The sequence below is a fragment of the Mauremys reevesii genome, linkage group 6 (genome assembly GCF_016161935.1).
Source record: "Mauremys reevesii isolate NIE-2019 linkage group 6, ASM1616193v1, whole genome shotgun sequence".
Classification (NCBI taxonomy): Eukaryota; Metazoa; Chordata; order Testudines; family Geoemydidae; genus Mauremys; species Mauremys reevesii.
Genome location: NC_052628.1, coordinates 53,136,116 through 53,160,062, shown reverse-complemented (window position 1 = coordinate 53,160,062; position 23,947 = coordinate 53,136,116). Strand labels below are relative to the sequence as shown.

General features: G+C 43.3%; 1 protein-coding gene across 10 annotated transcripts in view; it reads left to right on the top strand.

The window, feature by feature from the left end:
- Positions 1-15,756: 15,756 nt before the first annotated feature.
- The window catches only part of TMEM161B (transmembrane protein 161B), a 100,480-nt gene continuing 92,289 nt past the window's right edge, over positions 15,757-23,947 (top strand). For 2 of the 10 annotated variants that reach the window (XM_039543215.1, XM_039543213.1), the window contains exons 1-2: positions 16,142-16,632; positions 20,319-20,496. In XM_039543215.1, the coding sequence (XP_039399149.1) occupies positions 20,440-20,496 (57 nt within the window). In that variant the 5' untranslated portion in view covers positions 16,142-16,632; positions 20,319-20,439. Of the gene's footprint in view, positions 15,871-16,137; positions 16,633-16,879; positions 17,186-20,318; positions 20,497-23,947 lie in introns of those variants that run through there. The other 8 variants (XR_005600098.1, XM_039543207.1, XM_039543210.1 and 5 more) reach the window with 7 other exon arrangements.

Genomic DNA, 23,947 nt, shown 5'->3' with positions numbered 1-23,947 from the left:
TCTCTTTCTCTTTTCACCAGGTCAGCAATTGGCATGACTGGTCATATTGTTTGGGTTGTGGCTGTGAAACCAAAGCCTTTTCTCCTTTCCCTCACCAGTTTTCCTATACCAGGATCAGGTTGAGTTCATTTCTTACAGCCAGAATATAGCCCTCTAGTCAGTTGGAATAGTATATCGGACTTGAAGTCCTGAAGAAGTAAAAATGATAGGACAGAAATGGTAAAAAGAAAAGAAAGAGGGATGCACAGTAAATAGGGTTGAACTTTTACAGGAGACAGGAACAGGTGCTATTAATGAGGTACCATGGGACAAACTGGTTGGCTAATCCTAGTCCTTCTTTCTTTAGCCTGGTGAGTCAGTCAGGAAAAGTTGGTCTTTTTGACCCCAGTGCTGAAAGGCATCCTTTTTCACTGAAAGAGTCTGTTCTGCCCAAATCCCAAATCCCAAAGTACAGTGCCTTGTTAAAAATATCCAACCAAAGTAAATGTATGGTTACTATAAATGCAGATAATGTCTTTGTGAGAATTCTAAAGAACCTTCCAAATGGGTTGTATAATAGTTACCGATTTGATCAGGATCCTAGAAAATTTCCAAATAAGCCCATTTCTAGGTCTAAACATACATAATCACACATTTATTTAACTCCCTCTTACACTTCTTTAATAACAATTTTATGCATTATAGTGTATAGGAATGGGGTAGGATCCCTTTAAATAGCCTATGTGTCATCTAGTGGCCCTGACTGTGTTGGGTGTTTCAGAAGCCTCCAGAATCCTGCCAGAGCAGCACTGTATATACATAGTTAGCCCTTACATGTTATATATATTTGTTAAACACAGTAATTTGGACAGCCTGTGCCCCTGCGGTTTCCTTCATATACAGTAAATTGTGTAAAAAGCAGAGGACACAATGTACCATGTTTATAGATTAAAATAAACTTTTGTTGAAATCTTAAAATATGTTGGGGTTTTAACACAGCAGCAAGGTTGAGCCAACACAATTGTGGGAGAATTAGCTGGATTCTATTCCTTCTCATATAGCAACAGAATTGTTTACTAAATTGTTATGAGTTACACTTGTGCAAACCCACTGAAGAAAATGAGACTGAATAGATACCAGTCAGGACATAATTGGAAGACGGGGTGGCACAGATATAGTTGAGGGTATAACATGACTAGCAGATCCTTTATTATTGGTGAAGGAAAGAACCCAGTTTGACTCTTAGAGCCCAGGTATTCAGGGTTGGGAAGTAGAACAATATATTATAATTATTTTATTATTATTTATTTACTAAGTATTTATAGGAACAGCCTCAGGTAGGAGCCCTGTTAATGGTCTAGGACCCCATTGTACTAGGTGCTGTACAAACACAGACCAAAAAGATGGTCCCTGCACAATTAATATGGAAATCAGTAAGAGACAACAAATGTGGGTCCACACAATGCCATTTTTACAGTCACTTTCCTAATAACTGCACCTCAAGAGAGTGAGATTTTAACTGTTATCATTCTGGGGAAATGTATGATTTAAAAAAACAACACCCACAACGATCTACATTTATTTCAAACAACTCAGAATAATAGGTTTGATTTATTTATGAAATTAATACTATAGGTAAAAAAGAGGAAAAAACGTATTTAGGCCAAGAGTTTCAGAAGTGAATAGTGATTTGGGGTGTCTCCATTTTTGGAATGTCCAACTAGAGACATTTTAAAGGGGACAGATTGTCAGAAAGTATTGAGAACCCTTCCTTTAACATCAAGCCCCTTCAAGATATCTCAAGCTGGGCTGACAAAATGGAGGTAACCCAAATCACTAATCACTTCTGAAAATCTTGGTCTTATGGCTTAGATCAACTTCCATTTTCTGGGTCTGAGAGAAACTAGTGTTTCCTTAATCTTCCTCTTTAAGTAAATGTACTGATGTAAGCTAAACTAATATAGGTCAGTTGTACACCAATGTGTGTGTGTCAACACACAATTTTACACTGGTTTAAACAAATCCATTTTAAAATCTATTGCATTAAACTAGTGCAAATTGTGGGTGTAGACCAGGCCACAGAAAACAGTGCTGCCTTGAAGTTAAATCAGGAGACTGGGGTTCTAATTCTGGCTCTAACGCTGGCTTCCCGCGTGACTTTGAACAAATCACTTAATAATTCTGTGCCTCGGTTGTCCAATCTGTACAGTGGATAAAATAATATTATTATACCTAGGCTTAACCATGGCTTTAAGTCACAACCATAGATAGATGGAGGCACTCTGCCATATAGGGACTCCTGCTTTAAATAGTGCCCCTTAGTGTAGATGGCTATGTTACCCTTTGAATGGCTATAATATGTTTTCTGCCCTCTCCATAGAGCCAGCTCAGCTTGCTGGTACAAGGTATAAGCCAAAGGTTTGATCCTTTTGGAGAGGCTGGTGTCTGTAGTGGTGCTAGCTTGGCACATCTCTTTTACTCAGGGACCAAAGCAGGTGCCTAATGTCATGCTGCTAAATCCATATCTAGGCACCTAGATAAGTGGCCAGATTTTCAAAAGTGCTGAGCACCCAGCTGCATTAACTTGATGTCTAAATATGGAGATAGGAACCTAACTTTAGGTGCCCATTTTTGAAACTTTTGGCCAGGCATTCAAGAACTGCAGCTTGCTCAGTCTATGCACAGGAGGAGGAGGAGGAAAGTTCCTTGTGCCATCTTACCCAGTTGTAAATCTGTGTAAGACCAGACATGGACTTGCCCTTACCATTTGCAAAGCCTATTAAGATTATTGGATTGAAGGTGCTACATAATTTCTAATGATTTACGATTATTCTTATAAGATTAAGTAGGACAGTGTTAATTTATCAGTGTACTATTTAATAACAGGCTTAAAATATATTTGATAAAAATGTTTAAGAATAAAAATGCTATTTAGAATATATACTAATTGTTTGTCTGCTCTGTATATTAAAACCTATTGCTAAAATGAACTTAGAAGAACTGTTTGTATGGTGGAAAATATACTAGCAGGAATATTTTAAAAAATCTGTCAAATATATTTCCTTAAATTTTACATTAGAGTTCCTTTTAATCTCAATGAGACAAGAGTGTGTGATTGAAAGCATTCAAAACTCAAGTGTTCTGTTATCCTGCATTGTGTATTCCTAGTTAACACCAAAACAATGACTTTTTTTGCATCATTTACCAGAAGCCAGATTCATTGATCTCTTCTTTACATACCAGAAAACTAATGCTAACTCTGCCTCTATGACACTTCTTATTATACGAGGATGGTATAGTTCTTCTTATTTTTACCTTAGGGTTACTCTGGCATCACAAAAAGGTGCACCAGGGCATCATTAAAAGCACTCAACAGATGCCTTGTTATGCTCTACTTTTTAATTTGAACCTTGTACCTTGACTACATTTATTTTAGATACTTCTGACCTATATTAATCTCTAATGTAACTCTGTTGAAGTCAGTGAATTAACATCGAAGCAAATTTGGTCCTTTGTGTCAACATCCCTATTTCTTCATAATCAGTCTGCATCAAGATGTTTTCAGGGTTTTCTCTACTTTAAATAGGGTGAATAGTTACTCATATAAATAGCAAGTGTGCACACATGCACATACAGAGCGATAGATTAATAAGTACAAACAACAAAACTCCTCAATAGCTTTTATTGTATGATCACAGAATATCATTTCCAGCTAATGCCACTGAAGCAATGACAGCCTTTACTACTGGGTATAAACAATACATAATGAGCATCTGAGGGACACCGAATAATTCCCATTAGTGAGGGAAGACCTTCATAATTCACATGTTGGTTTACCACTTCAGTTTATTAACTCTTACTGATTAGATAGCAACTGTATCCTCAGCTGCAACAACTGTTAACTTTTTTAGATTCCAAAGCAAAAGGGGATTTTTCCAAGGGGAGGATTTCACATGTGATTGTGATGCTTCCTGGGTGTACCCAGGGTTGTAAAGCATCTGATTACCACCAGCCCTTAACATGAGGAAGCCTTGGTTGTGCCCGCAAGGACAACTTCATGGACTCCACCAGCCACAGGCAACGCAAGCACTCCCCTTTCAGCCTACTTAGGCACCACTGCACCTCTTCAGGTAGGCAATAGGCACACTCCAACCCCCAAACTGTCCAAGCATCCCCCTGGAGCAGGGCTGGCTTTAGGAAGTGCGGGGCCCAATTTGAACATTTTTGGCGGGGCCCCAGCAGGGATGACTAAAAAAAAAACGTTAAAAAAAGGCTTTCATTTCTTCGCAACCGGTTCCCTATAAAAAGTTCTGATTTATGGGATGTGCCACAGTATGTATTTTTTTGTACCAATAGGGTTACCATACATCCATATTTTCCGGATGGCGATTTAAGAATAAAAAAGCCTGACATGTCTGGGAAAATACGGATGTATGTTAACCCTACCTAAAGTTCTTTTTAAAAAAGATGGGCCTGAACTAGAAATGAGCTCCGTTTCACATGTGTGGGTCCCCACCACTCCCTGGGGGTGTGTGCACATGTGTGGGTCCCAGCTGCTCCCTGCCCCCCTCATTGAAGCAGGTGTGCAGGGTTACTGCCCTGGGAACTGCAGGGCACCAGTGGACAGGGGCTGGCTGGAGGCAGGGCAGAGGCTGACTGGAGGTAGGGTCTGGCTGCAGGCAGGACAAGGGGTGCGGGGTTGGCTGGAGACAGGGGCTAGTGTGGGGCTGGAGGCAGGGCAGAGGGTGCAGGGCTGGCTGGAGACAGGGGCTGACTGCAGGAAGAGGGTGCGGGGCTGGCTGCAGGCAGGGGCCAGTGTGGGCAGGGGGTGCAGCAAGGGCTGGCTGTGGGCAAGGGGTGCGGGTACAGCCCATCCTGTACGGTGAGTGCACCCTCCTCCTCGCTCCCCCACCAGGGTAGCAGCAGCAGCCCAGGGCTCGGGGGCTGTTTAAAGGGCCTAGGGCTCCCCTGCTTCCACCGCCCCAGCCCTGTAAATACCCGTGGGAGCCCTGGGGAAGTGGTGGAGCTCCCGCAGCTATTTAAAGGACCGGGGAGGCAGAGGCAGCTGGAGCCCCAGCCCTTTAAATAGCCCCCAGAGTCCCCCGCTACCCCAGGGCTCTGGGGGCTATTTAAAGGGCCTGGGGCTCCCCTGCTTCTACCACCCTAGCCCTTTAAATAGCCGCGGGAGCCCAGGGGAAGCGGCGGAGCTCTGGGGGCTATTTAAAGAACCGGTGCGGCAGAGGCAGCTGGAGCCCCCCACTACCCTAGGTCTCTAGGGGCTATTTGAAGGGCCCAGGGCTCCCCTGCTTCCACCGCCCTGGCCTTTTAAACAGCTGTGGGAGCCCAGGGAAGTGGCGGGGCTTCAGCGGCTATTTAAAGGGCTGGGGCGGTAGAAGCAATGGGAGCCCCAGAGATTTTAAATAGCCCCCATAGCCCCGCAGACCTACCCCAGGGCTCCAGTGGTGGGGCTTTGGTGGCAATTTAAAGGGCCTGGGGCTCCAGCCCCTGCTGGGAGCCCCAGGCCCTTTAAATTGCCCCCTGGGGAAGCCGGGCCACCCCGGTACAGTGCACTGGCTCTTGCTGGTACGCCGTACTGAGGCTTGGGCACGGGGCCCTCTTAGGGGCAGGGCCCAATTCAGGGGAATTGGTTGAATTGGCCTAAAGCAGGCCCTGCCCTGGAGTGCCCACTCCTGTTCCACTGGACACACAGAGAACTCACATATCTGCTGTTCCCAAAGGAACAGTATACCACAGCTTACCAGTTTTACCTCAAGACCATGGCTCTGCTCAACTCACAGTGCTCAGATTTGTTTATAGTGAAATCAGCTTTAAGTTTATCAAAGAACAGAGATTCATTTAATAGCAGGTAAGTAGAAATATTAGAAACAATTGGTTACATATAAAATAAAATCATAAACCTTCCAGAGCCTTGAGTTGAGAAGCAAGGCACTCTCTTTGTCTCATAAAGATTAGTTCATCCAAAGTCTTTCTCCCAGCACTTAACAACCAGGCCAGTTCTAATCCTCAGTTCCTAAAACAAGCATACTGGTGGCTTGTCCACTAGGTGAAGCTTTTTAACTTTACAATCTTCATTAGCGGTAGCTCCATATGCAAATAGACTTACATTGTAAGACACAGTATGTAACTGTCACCCAGGAAGATAAATGTCTACTACCTCTTGCCTGACTAGAATCTGTTTACCACCTTCTGGCGACCAGCCTTAACTCATGCTGCAAAACGTCTGTTAGTCTATAAGGTGCCACAGGATTCTTTGCTGCTTTTACAGAACCAGACTAACACGGCTACCGCTCTGATACTTGACAGCCTTAACTTCTATATCTTAAGAACACAGTTTTCAATACAGATACATAACTTTTTAAATAATATCCTTACATACATTTTGCAATGATGATGATGACAAGCAGGCTATGGGTTCTCAGTAGAGATTTCACATGCTAGCCTGTGGCTAACTATTATGTAGACATCAAACCCCTATGCACCCCTTATTCCATCTGTCAACTGACACCAAAGGGTCCCTGGGTCACAGTGATTTACATGCACAGTGATTTACATGCATGAGTAATGGGGTGTGGTAAAGCTATTGGATTGGGTTTGGGGGCAGCCTAGGCAAAAGAAAAATGAGAGATTGCTTGGGATTCCACATGTCTGGGTGTCACCTGCATTTCTGTGCTGTTGTTCATGAGCCAGCCCTATCTCTTCCTCAGATGGGAAGAGAGAGAGGCATAGGAAATTCACCACCTGCTCTTGATCTTCCCCTCCGACAGAGATACTAGAGTGGGTGGAAACTTTTCTCCTAACCCTAGGCTTCCCCTCTGGCACTGTTGGACTTGAACAAGAGGAAAGTCACTGCCTGATCCCCACCCACTCACAGTTATTCATCCCAGGAACACCACAAATCCACATTCTTGTGTGGAATGCAGAAGCATGTGCATGGATTACAAATATGGGAAAGATTTCCTATTTGCTAGTATTAGGTTTTAATGTAATTTCTTTACTGTAGAACTTACTTACGCATATTCATAAACATGAAGGGACAGAATATTCTTGGGCAGTAAAGCTTTGTTGTTGCTGTTGTTTTTGTTGCATAGAGAGAGAATCAGTAGAAGGTAAGTAATAATATGTCCAAGTGCTTGGAATACATATTTTTGGATGCCTCAGGAATGCAAACACTGACTAGGCCTATGGCACTTTTGCAGAGCTTTTGAAGAATGCTGCTGTCAGGTTGTTAACTTGCTCCCAAGCCTCAGAACGTACTGTAGTTTCTTTGTTCATTACTCTAGTTTCCTGTGAAGCAGTGGATTGATTTTAAAATTCTGTTTCTGACCTATAAGACCTTCAATGGTCCAGCTCCTGCAAACCTACATAAGCTCTTTTCCCCACTTGCACTGCAGATATGAGTTCATTGTTCACCATATGCTATTAGCTCTCACACTGAAAGAGCAAAGAACTTTACATTTTGTGCTATATGTATCTGGAACACTTTGCCAATTTGTAGTCCTCTCACTCATGATAAGATCTTTACATAGGAATACCACATTGTAAAACTGCAGCCTATGCTCGCCTGTGGCTAATGTAATTAAATTCTGATTGTTCTTTCAACACCAGTTTTAAAGCACTTTAATATATCTTAAAACAAAGTAAGTGAAAACTAAAGAAAATATCAGAACCATGCAGTTTTATTTAAAAGGACACACTCATAAGAAGAGATTTATTGTTAAAATTCATTTTAGTTTTTAGTGGTTAAGCCAAATCATAACACACCACGGGCCTTTCAGTTCTACCTACACTGCTCAGCAAGAATGCACTTTCTGCTGAACAACTTGATTCTTAGAGCACAAAGGAAATACGTTTTCACCATCAGAAGTAAATTTCAAGTTAGCTTCTTTGTACAAAATAACAGTAGCCATTTGAAAAAGAACATACAATGGGTACAGTTAGGACTGTTACCTGCCCTGTTTTAAGTAGCAAACCTGGAGTCCACAGTTTGATCATGTGTCCATTGTCCTCTCATGTGAAAAGAATATGTTTTATATACTTAGTGTGTAATATTTTTATGTGTGTGTCATATGTGTAGGAACTAATATACGAAAGGGGATATTTTCATAGATGATTCATTATATTAACTTATAATTCCAATGTAGATTTAACAAAATTACTAGGTTGTTTTTCTCTGGAAGTAGATAGGATAGAAAATTATTATTTTACAATAGCATCCAAGAGGGCCAGTCAGGAATTTGGATACTATTCTGCTAAGTGTTACACAAACATGCAGGAAAAAGAACCCAGAGGGTTTGCAATCTTACAATCCTGGCTTTATGACATGATGAAACAGATGGATAAAAGAGGCAAACTGGTGGGAGAACAGTGAGGGGAGTACAAGGTAACCAAAAAAACAAGTGTGCTTTTGCATATAGTCTCAGTTAGGTAAACAAAACAAAAAGTCTTACCTTCCTATGTAAAAATAAATTATTTATGTTCTTTAACACAACAATGAAGCAGTGTTTTAACTTAAGTAACACTCTCTAAGCCCAAGTACATGTGACTTTTCATGTAAGAATGTTGGAAAAATGTCTGTTTTACACAGTGGATTCAAAATGGTTCACTGAAAGAGAAGCAATTCAAACCTTCCAACCCCTGAAACACCCCCCCCCCAAACCCAATAACCAACCCCTTTTCATAGTTTAACAGAATAAATTTTAATAATTTAAAAAACATGTTATTTAATGTTTTCTTGCAAGTCAATCACCTTTTAAGCAATATTCTTATGTTCTCCAGCTGTTAGGGTGGAAACCTGCCAACAAAATAAAGAATTAAAAAGAGATCCCACATATGGGAATGGAACTTGTTCTAGTCATTCTCCTAAAGCAAAAGAATGGAAATATGGATTTCAGGCTTCTATTCTTGATTCTGCTACTAATTTATACCCTGATCCTGTAAGGGCTATATATGCAAATATTTCCATTAGTTTGTTTGCTAAATTTAATACATAGACAACATAAATATTTTGATTCTGTCAGATAAGTATCCTTTATTAATGATGTATTACCAGAGTTAGTGATATATTACCATATACATGTGATGCCTACAACTAAGAAGGAAAAGAGCAAAAGTGAGAAACTCGTCAGTTTGACTGGAGTATCAAAAGTGAAATATTTCCACTTGTGATAACTAATCTTGCTGTAAACAATATATATTTTCACATAAATATGATCATGATACAGATTTACTTTTAAATATGTACAAAGAAAAATATAAGGATAAACTTGTTTTTCATTGTTTTATATGTAAACATAAAATTAAATGAACTTTCACAGAAAAATAAATTTTATGTATGCACAGACATTTTCACAAATGTTAATAATTTTTTCTGTGTTTGGTTTGTGTATCCATTCCATTATGGATAATGGGAAAGGGTGACCCACTGGTTCAGGTACTACCGTAGGATTTGGGAAACCTGGATTCCAGGCCCTGCTCCACTAGATTTCTTGTTTAACTTCGGGCAAGTTACAGAGACTCCCTGTGCCTCAGGTAGATAATAGTAGTGCCTTACCTTAGATGGGTGTTGTGATGATAAATACATTAAAGACTGTGAGATGGACGGATACTATAATAGGGGCTAAATCGGTACTATCGATAGATTGGAATTGATGTCCGTGAAGTGCAAAAACTTGGGAGTCAGAGATGAGAAACTGTCATCTATTTCAGTAATTATTTATTCTATAATGCCCAAACAAGAAAAGATATATTTTAAAAATTTCTATGCCTGATAATGTGCAGGTCCCGCAAGACCTAGTCATAATTTTTCTAAATTTGTAGAAATCCTAACTACTAGAGAGGTATGTACCTTTTCTTCACACAAATCTAGTACTATCTTTTCATAGGCATAATGAACATAGCTCTGGGCATTATGAGAGGGTCTTAAGTTGTCCTTCTGTGTATTCTGCAAGACTTGCATGATCTCACATTGTGTGATAGGTCTTATCCTAGGCTAGACTACTACATCGACATCCAGGCTCACACCCAGCATTTTGAAAGACTTGGGATCTCTCAGATTCTTTCCAATACGTCATCCTGCAATTTTCCCCCAACATTTTATCATACCAAGGAACTACATTATTTTTAGTGGTGGCATTTTAACTATAGCCTTGACTTTTTCTGGATCTGCCTCACATCCTTTGTCAATCATGTGCTCTAAGCAGCATAGGTGGGTTTGTCATAGAATGCATATTTCTCTATCACTACTCCAATGGCTTCAATTGCTGTATATTAACCTTATATTGTGGTCTTCTTTGGATTTCTCAAGCTATTATCCATACAAATTTTCATTAGAATTTTCCATTTGAAAATTTCTGGGACATTTTGATGTTATTTTGGAGACAACATAAACAGGATCTTCCAAATAAGGTTATAAAATTTGTCAGCTAGAAAGTGGAGTGGAATGTGCCAAAATCTGCCAACTGCTTCTAGAAAGAATATTGTAATATTGCTGAGATTTTGTCTTCCATGGCAGCTAACTGGTGCAACAACAGTTTTCTTACTAGAAGCAGTTTCCTTCCTTTCTGTACCATTGATACTCTACCTACACAGCAAACATATCAGAATACCCAGTTACAAAATAGTTATGTGCTAACCATGTGTAACCGTGCCTTAGTGGGTCACAACTGAGGATGCCACATTCAGGATGAACTGCTGAGAAACAGGTCAAACACAACCCAAAACTGGTGGTTATTCTTTTATAAGATATACCAAACCAGCCACAAAATTAAACTCCCCTTTTACCACACTGGCTAACAAGAAAACATAAAGGCAGTTTCCTCAGGCATTCCAGTTCTTATATCACCACCAAAAACAGTGGATTCAGAGATGAGTGGTTCTTTACAACTAGTCTAATCAAATAAAAGGTTCTTCTGATCCCAAAGGACCAGCCAGACATCCAGGTCAATATATAACTTTGATCTTACTCAAAAATCATGCTGATGCCAATCTTTTAGTATCTAAAATCTAAAGGTTTATTCAGGGGCGGCTCTAGGGATTTTGCCGCCCCAAGCATGGCAGGCAGGCTGCCTCCCGCAGGCATGCCTGCGGAGGGTCTGCTGGTCCCGCAGCTTCGGCAGACCTCCCGCAGGCGTGCTGAAGCCGCAGGACCAGCGGACCCTCCGCAGGCAAGCCGCCGGAGGCAGCCTGCCTACCGCCCTCACGGCACCGGCAGAGTGCCCCCCGTGGCTTGCCGCCCCAAGCACACGCTTGGCGTGCTGGGGCCTGGAGCCGCCCCTGGGTTTATTTATGCAAAGAAAGAAAAAGAATGAAAGAAAGGTGAGAGTTAAAATTGTTTAAAGGAACTAATTACATACAGTATTGGCAAAGTTCTTGGTTCACGCTTGTAGTAGTGATGGAATAAACTGCTGGCTTAAGCAGGGCCGGCTCCAGACCCCAGCGCGCCAAGCAGGCACGTGGGGCGGCATTGTCCCGGCATGGCGGCATTTGGCTCCGGCGGACATTCCGCAGTCATGCCTGCGGGAGGTCCACCGGAGCCCCGGGACGAGCGGACCTGCCGCAGGCATGACTGCGGAGGGTCCTCTCTTCCCGCGGCTCCGCTTGAGCTCCCACAGGCATGACTGCGGCGGGTGCGCTGGTCCTGTGGCTCGGACGGAGCTCCCGCAGGCATGCTCCACCGGAGCCGCGGAACCAGCGCACCCGCCACCGGAGCCGCGGAAACAGCGCCCCCGCCGCAGACACTTCTGCCCCGGCCGCGGGACTGGGGAAGGGCGGCGAGTGCGCCGCCCTGCTTGGGGCGGCGTAATTTCTAGAGCCGCCCCTGGGCTTAAGTCAAGTCTCTGGAATACATCCACAGCTTGGATGAGTCATTCAGTCCTTTGTTCAGAGCTTCAGTTTGTAGCAAAGTTCCTCCAGAGGAATGAAGCAGGACTGAAGACAAAATGGAGGAGTTTTCAGGTCCTTTTATAGCTTTCACCATGTGGAGGGCATCTCATTGTTCTTACTGTGGAAAATTACAGCAACAAGTTAGAGTTTGGAGTCATATGGGCAAGTCGCATGTTCATGGCCAATTTCCTTCAGTCATTGCCAGGGCCGGCTCCAGGTTTTTTGCCGCCCCAAGCAAAAAAAAAAAAAAAAAAAAAAGGGGGGGGGAGTGCTGCACCTTGAAAAGTGCTGCCCTAAGCACATGCTTGGAATGCTGGTGCCTAGAGCCGGCCCTGGTCATTGCAGGAAGCCATTACCTACACTCCAGACAGCATGTTTACAGGACAGTCCACTCAGTGTAGATGGGCGTCTCCGATGGTCTGTCATCAACCAAGTGTTTCTTGATGAACCACTTAATTAGAATAGTCCCTCCAATATGTGCTGGCTAGCTACCCCAGCAGCCAACATTTGAAATCCAGCTATAGAGCCAATATTTATTACTACAAATACAAAAATGATACATGCATACAGATAGCATAATCACCACCAGCAAATCATAACCTTTTCATAGACACCTCATTTGACAACCCTTATACAAAATTTGCTGCAAATATATAACAGTGGTTGCAATAATGATCTATATGGTCATATTTTAATCAGATAATGTCACACCATGTTATGTCATGGTTTTGTTATGTCATAGGCTTTCTAGGCCAAATTGGATCATAGTACATGATAAGGTTCCTTTGAGGCCTAGTTCTAGATTGGAACAGCCCCACTGGAATACAGTTGTGTCCTAGACATATTATTCAAGGTTTGTTTTTTCCTGTGTAGACCAGAAAAGAAGAGACAATGATGACCTAGAGGAATAAGTTTAACACTATGGAAGAAACAGAATTGAAGGAAGTGAAAGAAGAGGCTGAGAAGTAAGAATGGATCTGAGCCACCACAGAAAACCTTAGGATTTTTTGTGATATGTAGTCATACTCTGCAAAACTAAGGACCCGTTATTGTTTGAAATGGATAATAGGAACACAGAAATTCCCATACAGGATCAGATGTAATTTATCTAATTTGGTATCTAGTTTCCAGTAATGACTGATACCAGATGTTTCAGAAAAAAGTGCAAGATAAGTGACCTTAAAGGATGTTATTTCCTAATCCTAGGCACTTAGGCCTTGTCTACCCTAGCATGATTCTGAAAATTTCCCAGTGAGACAACTCTACAGGTTCTAGAGAAAATACTAGTATAGACAGAACACAGGTGCTTTTACCAGTGTAATTTAATATTCCATGGTACAATCTTCCTGAGCTCACTTGCAAAGTCCCTATTCAGTCCATATTTAAGTCCCTCTTACAGACAACTTCCATGTGGTGCTTACATTGACTATAGTCAAATTGTGTGTCTGTGTGTTGCCTGTTATTCTACATCCTTTAATCACCATTAATTGAAATACAAATATTTTAGAAGGAATATAAATCCTCATGTTTTAGAGTATAAACCTCTAAGATATTTTTAATTCTGTCTAATGTAACTATGGATGGTCTCATTATCAATGCCTACTCCTTTCTTAAATCATCATAAGCTCTTACCAGCAAGATCTTGTGGCAGAGAGTTCCATAAATTATGTATTTTGTTAAAAAATACTTTAGCAATTTCAAATTTGTTGCTTTTCAATTTAATGGTTTTTATATTATGAATGAGATTTGTATCTTTTCAGTTAGTGTATACCTTTTGTATTTTGGTAATTTGAGGTCTTTTTCCTCCTCCCTTTTTTGATTAATGCTTTGAGTTAAATTATTTTAAAATGTCACAACCTCTAAAACTGTCAGTGGTTTTACCATTTTAAGTCTGTTGCAATACATAATTTAAGTAACTTTTAATAAATTTGTTATCCAAAAGTTACTAACATAGAATTTAAATATGCCAGAACCATCTGAATGACATTCCAATGAAATCTTTTCATAATGTTGAGTTCGGGTTTTTTTGGTCGGTGTGTTTTTAAAAAAAAATTCAGAATGTCTGTTTGAGTCTCCATGATGATTGCTAGAATGTCACGTTTCCTGATATATGTGAGAATTTGAGTTTTTGAAATATCTTGCTGTTGTTCCCCACTTTTGGGATTCTCTGCAATTTACGTTAGTCTTTATACAGACAGATGTACATAAACAGAAGATGTTTTCTTTAAAGACACCATTCATGCAGAATTCACATTCTTGATTCTCAGCTTCAAGAGTGGGAATCCTGTGTCATGGTATCAAAGAAGCAGGATTAGAGGTAATTATTTCCCCCTTATTATTTCAATTACAGTTTGTCAAAATGGGTGTGCTCTCCTGGGAAGGGTTTCTTGGAGCCAGGTGTTGGTGTGAAGGCATGTTCTGTTGGGACAGCATGGAAGCAAAGGGAGCACACATCGATTTGGTGAGCTAAGCTGAGTGAACAAGAACAAAGTGAACCCACGCTGTCTTCTAGGGCTGGTTTAAGATAGAAGTGAGGTTGGTGCATGTAGGCTGCCTCCAGGGCGGATAGCAGAGTGTATGTAGTCTCTTGTGTGTGTAGGGGTGGGATGAGGAAACTCCAGGATACAATACAATAGGCACATGTTCTCTTTCTCGGGTATGTGTGGGAAGCTTTCAGGCTGGGTGGTGCTAGCGGTGAACTTGAATGCCATCTTGGTGCAGCTATTTCCAGACCAGAGGGTGGTGGCCATCAACACTTTGTATTGGGAACATGTGGAAGGGGCTACTTCCAGGCCAAGGAGGAGTGAGCTGCCTTGTATGTGTGTCAGGGTGACAATTCCAGACCAGGTGGTGGTAGGCACATTTGCTTCTTGTGTGTGTGGGAGGGGGGCTAGTAGTAGGCATCTCATGCACTCTTGTGTCTGTGTAGTAGGGTTGTTTCCAGACTGGAACGTGGTTGGTGAGTTAAAGCTCTCATGTGCACTATACAATTGCTTCCAGAATGAATGGCAGACGGTACATGTTCTCTTGTGTGTGAGATAGGCCTGCTTCCAGGTTGGATGAGTGTGAGATGCTAAAGCTCTTATAGTTCTGTTGGGGAAAGGTATTATATACTAACTCCAATTTCCAGCCATCACAAAATATTCTGCTCCCAAAACTACCCCTTCCAGTCAACAGGTGTAAAAACTCCCTGTTCTGAAGCATCACCTGCAATGACCAACAAGGGGATTCTCCTAATGCAGGGTGGCTGAGAAGATCACACATAGTCACAGGAGTGTGCGCTTGTGGTGAGTAGATGGACTTCAAGACGAGGAGCATGGATTCTTGGGGGCCACAAATAGAGGTGGGCACATGCCGGGGAGACAATGAATGTGACCCTAGCAGCTGTGAGGGCGATCGTGCTGAGGGCCACAATTAGGAGGTGCTGTGGTGATGGGCATGGAGCACCCCAGGTTAGCACGTTCGCATGGCGGAGCAGATCGCTACAGAGGGGCAAGGGAAACGTGGCGTGGTTAGGCCTGTGCGTCCCTCTGGGGCTGGCGTGGGGAGCAGCCCCCTTGGTTGGGAGGGCGGCGGGACGCGTGACGTGAGCACAGGGTGCCCCCCCCCCGGGGGCACGTGCAGGCCGGTTGTACCGGCGTCCCCGGCTCCCGGGGAACAATCTGCAGCTGCCTCCTCCCCCCGCCCCGAGCAGGGCTCACAGGCTGCCACAAGCGCAGGGCTGCAGCCACGAGAGCCGGCGAGAGGCAGGGAGGAGCCGCTGGCTACACCAGTTGCAGGTCCCCGCCGCAGCGGACCCGAGCCCGCCCCACAGGGGCCGCGCAAGCGCTTCTCACCCAACACCACCCGCGCCACTTCCGGGTTCAGCGGCGCTCCCAAGATGTCTGCCGCTCTTAGCGCGCCTGCTCCAGGGAAAGGCCGGCGGGAGTCACGGCGGCGCAACCGCACAAGAGGCACCTTCCTGCCCCCGCCCCCGCTCTCCGAGTCGCGGTTTGTTTGTACCAGTGACCTCAGTGCGTCAGGCTCAGCAGCCCCTGCCTCGGTCACGACCCTCCCCCCGGAGAACGATCCGAGCAGGCGGCCCAGCCCCAGCCCCCGCCCCCGCTTCTCCCGATCCGGCCTCCCAGGGCCGCCGGCCCCTCTTAGCCACCTGCGCGCCGGGCCTCACACGGGGCCGCCCCTCACACGGGGCCGCCGGGCCGGGGCGGGGTAGAAGGGGTTGGGAACTCAGGTGGGCGCCTTAGATCATTCTGTCCCTCGTGGCGTGGGGTCTCTGGTGGTGACCTTCCGTGTCACGTGAATGGGGTCCTGCCGCCGCCGCCGCCTGAGCATTCTGCGGTTTAGGCTGCCCGTCGCGCCTGACGGAAAGAAGCCGGCAGAGATACTGTTGTTGCCCTGGGCAGGCGGCTGTCCTGCCTGCCTGCGTGTTGTCAGCCGCCCCGGCGAGGCGAGAAAGTCAGTGGATCTGGTGCGGGCTGCAGTGCGGGCTCCAGTTTGTGCAGGCAATTGGCTTAGCCGCCCTAAAGGTCCTTGGGCGGTGGGGTCCTGCCGTGACCTTTGTGAGGTGTGAGCCGGTCAGAAGCCGGTGCGGGGCCGGTGTCTGCCGGGGTTCTTGGCTAACTACGCGCTGAGATCCCCCCTCCCCTGCAGCCTTCGGCAGCTGCCTGTGCGGGGCACGCGCGGATTTATGCGCTGGGAGCGGGGAGAGGCCGGGCGGCTGGAGTGGCAGCGGGAGGCGGCAGCAGCAACATGGTGAGTGACGGGGAGGGCACTGGGGAGGCCGGGCCCCGCTGGGCCTGCAGGGGACGTGGGGGCTGCGTTCCGGTAGCGCAATGCGGCCGCGGTGCCCGGCCCGGGGGTTCGGCTGGTGGCTCCTGTGGGGCCGCAGTGTCTTGTGCGGGTGGGCTCGTGGCGTACGTGGGGAAGGGGGCTTGTGTCCGGTGCGGGTCCCGCAGCCTGTCAGTGGGAAGGGTGGGGGTGAGAGGTTCCTCGGTCTGTGTTTCCCTTTGGGTTTGGCGGGGTCCCCCTCAGCCTAGTTCCCGAGCGTGGGGCAGAAATGGTCGGTAGGTAGCTCTGTGTTCCGCTTCCGAGCCAAGGGAGAAGTGATTTTCTTCACTACCGCCGCGCATTTCCTCCTGGTGTTTGAGGGTGTTACCCCGGACGTGGTCTCGACATCTGTGCCTGCAACTCTCCGGCGTGGGGGGAGCATCAGATTAACTCTTGTTGGCCAGGATTTACCCCAACATGCTAGTGAATTGCTGGGAGCTGGCGTATGTTCTCGCTGGCTTTTCTTCATCCACCCACTGTAAGTAACTAATGGAGTGCCCAAGTTTATTCAACTTCAATGCAATACATTAGGTTTTGTTTCTTAGACTTAAAAGTAATAGCAGGCCTGGCCAAGTAAAATAATGGATAGGCATGGGGGCTTGAAAACAAACTAAATTGATTCAAAATTGATCTAGTTCTGTTAGTGCATTCCCAGAAGTAAACTTAAACTGAGCTAAGCTTTTTTAAAACTGTAAATAAGGAATATGCTACGTGTTTGCACCTGTGTAACTAGTGGTATTTAAAATTAATTGAATTACACAAGTGCAACTTCTCATGTAAAGACCAGGGCTGAGAATGAATGCAGTAAGTATTTTGATATTTGTTTAGAGAGAGGAATCTAAAACATCTTTTATACAGAAACTGATTTTTTTATTATTTGTAAAGATTCAAGAAAAAAACAATGGTATGTAAGCATGACTCAAACCGTTCAGCTTACAGAGCCCAGGCACAAGGATTTCTATTAAATAGTTGTGAGCTGTAAAGCAGTAGTTCTCAACCAGGTGTCCAAGGCCTCCTGTGGGGCTGCAAGCAGATTTCAGGGGGTCTGCCAAGCAGGGCCGGCATTAGACCCATCAGGGCCTAGGGCAGAAAGATGAAGCCATGCTGCCCTGAGCCCTGCCACCCAGGGCTGAAGCCAAAGCCTGAACAGCTTAGCTTTGTGGGGCCTCATGCAGTTGCCCTGCTTGCTACCCCCTAATGCAGGCCCTGGCTTTTATATACAGAAAAGCAGTTGTTACGGCACAGGAGGGCTGTGGAGTTTTTATAGCATGTTCGGAGTGGAGAGGGCTCAGAAAGAAAAATATTGAGAACTCCTGCTGTAGAGTAATCTGGTAAATGATGTGTGGAAGAACATCTTTACTTTACTTATTACTATTTTCATTACTCTATGGGTCACATAGACCTGTGGTTTGTTAACTTACTAAACATGAGACTTCTGAAATAATTCTGGAATACTTGCTTTGAGATTTCAGATCTTTGAATCAAGATTGGTAGCTGAGATCTTGATATTGCCAAGAGAGGAGTAACAATTTTTATAATCAGTTTTATGCATATTCAACATTATAGTTTTAGCAGCTCAAAAATCTGATTTTGTTTGAAAATTTTTCATAGCCCAAAAAGAGAGCTGCAGCTAAGAGAAACAAATGGATCATGAGTTAGTCACTAGTTGAGTATCATTGTTGTAGGGTATTGCAGTTTAGTGTTTCAAGGTAAACTTAATCCCCCCCGCTCCTCCCCCCCCACACATAGTGTTTTCAGTTGTATAGAGAGCGGGGTATGTTTACACTAGACTTTTGTGCCTTGAGTGACTGGATCACTTAGTTCACATGTGGGAGATGTGTCCACCCAAGCCTTCACAAATGTTAAGTACCCTGAGTTAATTGTCAGTCAAAAGTCTGGTGAAGACAGGCCCCTAATGTAAGGCTATGCCTTCCTTGCTGAAAGTGTGTGTTTACAATGAGATAATGAATGTTAGCCATCTCACTCTGTACTTTTACCTTGATATAGGTAGGCAGGATCAACCCCAGATGGGAATGTGTAGGGTTCACTTTGACTAGTTACACTGAGGTAAAAACTACAGTCTTGTCTCCCCTAAGATTTTACATTGAGTTAGCTCTGTGATGGAATGGCAACCGTCCATCTTAAAAGACAATGGTGTAAGCATCGCAAGCACTTAAAAAGTCCAATTCTGAAGTGATAGCAGTTTGCCACAGATAATGTAGGCATAACCTGGGGCCAGAAGAAGCTGGTAAGCTACTAGTGTTTGAAGCCTGCTACATTTCTCATCTCTCCATTTTCCTCTCTGTCAGCTATCTATCTTCAACCTATATGACTTTCTGGTGCAGTACAGCCCTCTATTGTAGCCTGTTGCTTATCTGCATCTTCTACTCCTCAGGTAATTCTGCACCAAAAAATTAAAAATTCTGTGCACAATATTCTAAAATTCTGTAAAATTCTGCATATTTTAATTGTCAAAATAACACACTATAACAATATAATCACACCATTTTCAATTATTTGCTGACAAGTATTTTGAAATACATTACCAAAATAATTGAAAATGGTGTGATTCCTGGCTGCTCTGTGCAGGGAAAGGGGAACTCGGTCTCTGTCCTCCCCTTCCCTCTGCGTCCCCCCCTTGCTGCCCCACTCCAGCTGGGACTAATGTCCCTGGGTGGCCGGGGCATCCCCAGACTCCTTACCCCAGTGATTTTTTTACCTTTCCCCCGGCTGCCCGAACAGATGTGTCTGAGCTGCTGAGAAGGGGTGAGTGAGTACTGGTGCAGCTTCTCTTTGCTTCCCCATAGAAACCATTTTCAGCAAGGAAGCAAAGAAAATCTGCAGAGGGGTGCATTTTTCTGCTGCGCTACAGTAGCACAGAATTTTCCCAGGAGTAATCTTCCTAGCTTGCAGTGTTGACACTGAAGGTATTCAAGTTTCTCTTGCAACCATCCTTGACTCTGAACCTCGGTTGGCCCAATGGTGTTGGAGCATCTGCAAGTTCTCCATACTGGAGCCCTTTGGAATGTGTCCATCGTGTCCACCGGGCGCAGATTATCAAGCCAAGGAGTTGTCTGTGTTTGAGACTTGGTAATTTTGCTTTCTTAAATACTTCAGTGTTAGAACTTTGGTTTCCCACATGACATTTAGAATACATCAAAGACAGCGGGTGTGGAAGGTGTCTAGCTTTTTCTTACCTCGGATGTAGGTGGTCTAAGTCTCTCCACAGTGTGCTCAAATGAATGTCTGGTACACCCATATCTTGATGCTCAATGCTGACTTTCATTTATCCCACATATGCTTGATAAGTTGGTTGAAAGTGGTGGCTGCCTTTTTAATTAGAGGAATTAAATGCGTCCTCTAGATATGTTATCCAGTACAACGGATCCTAGATAGTAGAACTTGAGCATGAATTTTACTGTGGTGCAGCTAGCTATTAAAACATCTGGTGTGGTCAACACACATTGTGCCATAATCATTGTCATCTTTTGTTCAAATTCATCACAAATGAGTTAGTTATCAGTGTAAAAATGCACAAAGACATAGCCATAGTCATGTTAAGGAAACTTGGTAGGGAATCCAATATAGTTGTATTTTTTTTTTCCATACAGGCAAGAAGAATTTGTTGGTTTTATAACCCTGGCTATGTGGTTGTTACCCAATCCAGAGTCTGAAAAACTTTTACCAGATGTCTGTTAAACAGTAAGCTAAAGCTATTAGCCAGAGGCCACAATGAAAGATGCAGGGGAAGGAGGTTTGGCTGTGAACTCCAGTGTTGTGAAAAGCCTGGTATGTCCCATTTTTCACACCTAGCAGCTGCAAAGGTCAGAGGATGCTGTCCTTGGACTCTGCTTGAAAACTTAGTGTTTCATATCATCATCCAAGCTGGTCAATGTCTGAGTAATTTGGGGGATTGGGAGCCACTTCCTGTCCCAGCTGCTGGAATGGAGGAGGAGCAACTTTCTCTCACTTTCCCAGCACCTCAAAGCCACCTGCCTGAGGGGTTTCTCAGCTGTGATACCTTTTTCCTCTGTTTTTTGGGTTGTATTTACCAATTTCAAAGTCTAGGAGGAGAGTTAAATTTCTTTGATGCTTGACAGTTTCACTTTTGCTCTTGGGGCTCTGAATAGCATCAGTGAAACAGTTTTTTGCTAGCTTTACTTTTTCTAGGGTGTGTCCACCCAAGAACTCTTTGCATAGTTTGTCTAGTCTAGTATCAATGCAGCTGCAACCGTGGAAAGCACTGGTGGAAAGAGCCGGACTATCTAATAATGCCTCTACTAGTGCTTAACAGACTGTGCAAAAGTCCTAGTGTAGGCAAAGTCAGAGCGTTGAGAGCTGTGTAGCAGAGGTACTAGAGATTTGCCCACAGAAGTGGGAAGATAGTGCCCCATTCATCTTTTGAAAGAGATCTTTGTAATCACGAAGACTAGAAATTTACCTTTTTAATAAAATGAAAGCTTTAAATACTTTAGAAATTGATAGCTTCAGCCATCCCCATCCACATGTTCACTAGGATGGCTTTTTGCTTTCATTTAGCATGAGTGAGTGGGCACTTTAGATTTCATTACTAAATGTCAAAACTTAATCTGGTTTCTTTCCATTGTAGCTGGGTTAGGCTTTCTGGACTAGTTCTCCCTGTGGCAGGTGATTCCACAATGCATTGTACTATGTGTTAGTGTTTGAGGGTCCTTCCAGTGCTCACTGGGTTAGTTGCTTCAGTGATGCCACTTGTATAACAGAAAGTACTTTAGCTCTGGCCAGAGGATAACCACAGAGTCCACTTAATTGCCAGCATCCGCTTTTGCAAGAGAGCGTTCATTTCACAAAATAATCAGGTTGTCTGTATGCTCACATGGCCTTGAGTTGCATCTAGAGCAAAACTCTATTTCTTATAATAGACAGCCTATTTATAAATAGAATTGTGGAAAAACTTAGTAAATTAAGAATCACCTGCGAGTCTAGGAGAATATAAAAGCATTCAAGGTCTGATACAAAAGTCCAGAACAATAACCTCTCTTGGTGGGTTGGGGAGGATCACTTGTCATTTGTATGATAAACTTGGGGCATGTCTACACACAATAAAATGCTACAGCGCCACAGCTGCACTGCTGTATGCTTCACTGTAGACACTACCTTCACTAACAGAAAGAGTTCTTACATTGGCATAGGTAATCCACCTCACTGGGAGGCAGTGGCTAGATGAAAGGAAGAATTCTTCCATTGACCCTGTGCTGTCTACTTTGCTCAAGGGTATGGATTTTTCATATCCTTGAGTGATGTAGTTAAGTCGACTTAATTTTCTCATGTAAACCAGGCCTTGGGGTTGAATATTAAACTGTTCTCCATCTCCCAGATACTCAGAGGAGCTCATGGCCATCAATGGAGTGTGTGTCTGGCAAAAATGGTGACTTGTTGGAATGGGCATGGAGTTCCTAATGGTGGATAAAAATCAACGATTTAAAAAAAAAGTTTTTTTATTTAAATAGGTTTTTTCCTCAAAAAGCATTTTATAAAAAAAAATCCGATCTAAAGATAGTTTTAATTAAGATACATTATAGCTCAAAGATATCTCATCATGGAATAGGGATTATAAATTCTGTTTCTATAGTATGAGGCAATATATGCATGTAATGTTTAAGAAAAGTTTTGTAGATGAGCTCCAACAGTTCATGGATTAGGGACCCAATTGTATGGCGTTCCAGGGGCTTCTGTATAGATTATTTAGGTTAATCTTTCTATTTACCCAATGGGACTCAGTGCTCAGTCTAGAAGATACCATCAGAGATGCTTAATTTTGCAGTTCTCAGACTGTGGATTTGTTCTCCAGAGGTAATATGCTTGTTAACAGCAAAAATGTTTTAAAATAAATAATATATAGAGGTGAGAAATAACAGACCTCAACTCTATTGTCCCTCTGCAAATTTGCGTACCCAGAGTCAATCCCTTACCTCTCTCTAAAAGTGCGAAGTTTTAAAAAGTTCAGTGAATAGATCTGGACTAGGAGAAGAAGTCTGGAGATAAATGTAAGAAGCAAGGGACGTATGCTTGTTTTGTTAAAATATTATATGTTTGCTGTTGAAGAAAAAAATCCAGAATATATAACGTTGTTGTTTTAGTTAAATAAAACAATTTAAATGTCTTCTCCTCCTAATACAGCATAGTAAGAAAATCCTCCAAATATTAATGATTAACCTGTTGAATTGGAGATGGTTCACCTCCCAATGACTTCATAAATAGCTGCTTCAGTTACCTTTGGTAAATGAAATAACCAAACAATTGTTCATTTTCTGATATAGCTGTAAAACTAATCTGAAAAGTTTTCAAAATAAATCACTGTTTAAAAATGTATAGTGTATACCTTCTAAAAATGAAACCTACATCTATCTCTGAGTTGGAAGAATATGTATTAAGGTCATAACAACCAACGAGAATGCACTTTTATGTAGAAAATCGATTAAATAGAGTCTTCCTGACTAGTGATTTAAATCAGTTTGATTTAAATCAAATCCACCCTGGTTCGCAAAGAAAAGTTTTTCATAGATTCCAAGGCCAGAATTTGACTTCCTGTATAATACAGGCCAAAGAACTTCCCCAAAATAATTCCTAGAGCATATCATTTAAAAACATCCAACCTCGTTTTAAAAATTTACTGATGGAGAGTCCACCATAACCCTTGATAAAATGTTCCAGTGGCTAATTACCCTCACTGTCAAAAGTATGCACCCTATTTCCAGTCTGAATTTGTCTAGTTTCAATTCCCAGCCTGTGGATCGTAGTATAGCTTTCTCTGATAGAATGAAGAATCCATTATTAAATATTTGTTCCCCATGTAGATACTTATAGGCTGTAATCGTCACCCCTTAATCTTCTTTGTTTAGACTAAAAGAGCTCAATCTATTTAGTTTATCACTGTAAGGCATGTTTTCTAACCCTTTAATCATGCTCATGGCTCTTCTCTAAATCATCTGCAATTATCAACATCTTTCTTTAATTGTGGCCACCAGAACTGGACACAGTACTCAAGCAGTGGTTGCACCAATGCCACATACAGAGGTAAAATAGCCTCTCTGCTCTCACTGTGGCTTCCCCTGTTCATGTATCCCAGGATTGTGTTAGCTCATTTGGCCACAGCATCACAGTGGGAGCTCATGTTCATCTGATTATCCACCATGACCACCAAATCTTTTTCAGTCACTGCTTTCCAGGATAGAGGCCCCCATCTTTTGTTCTTACATGC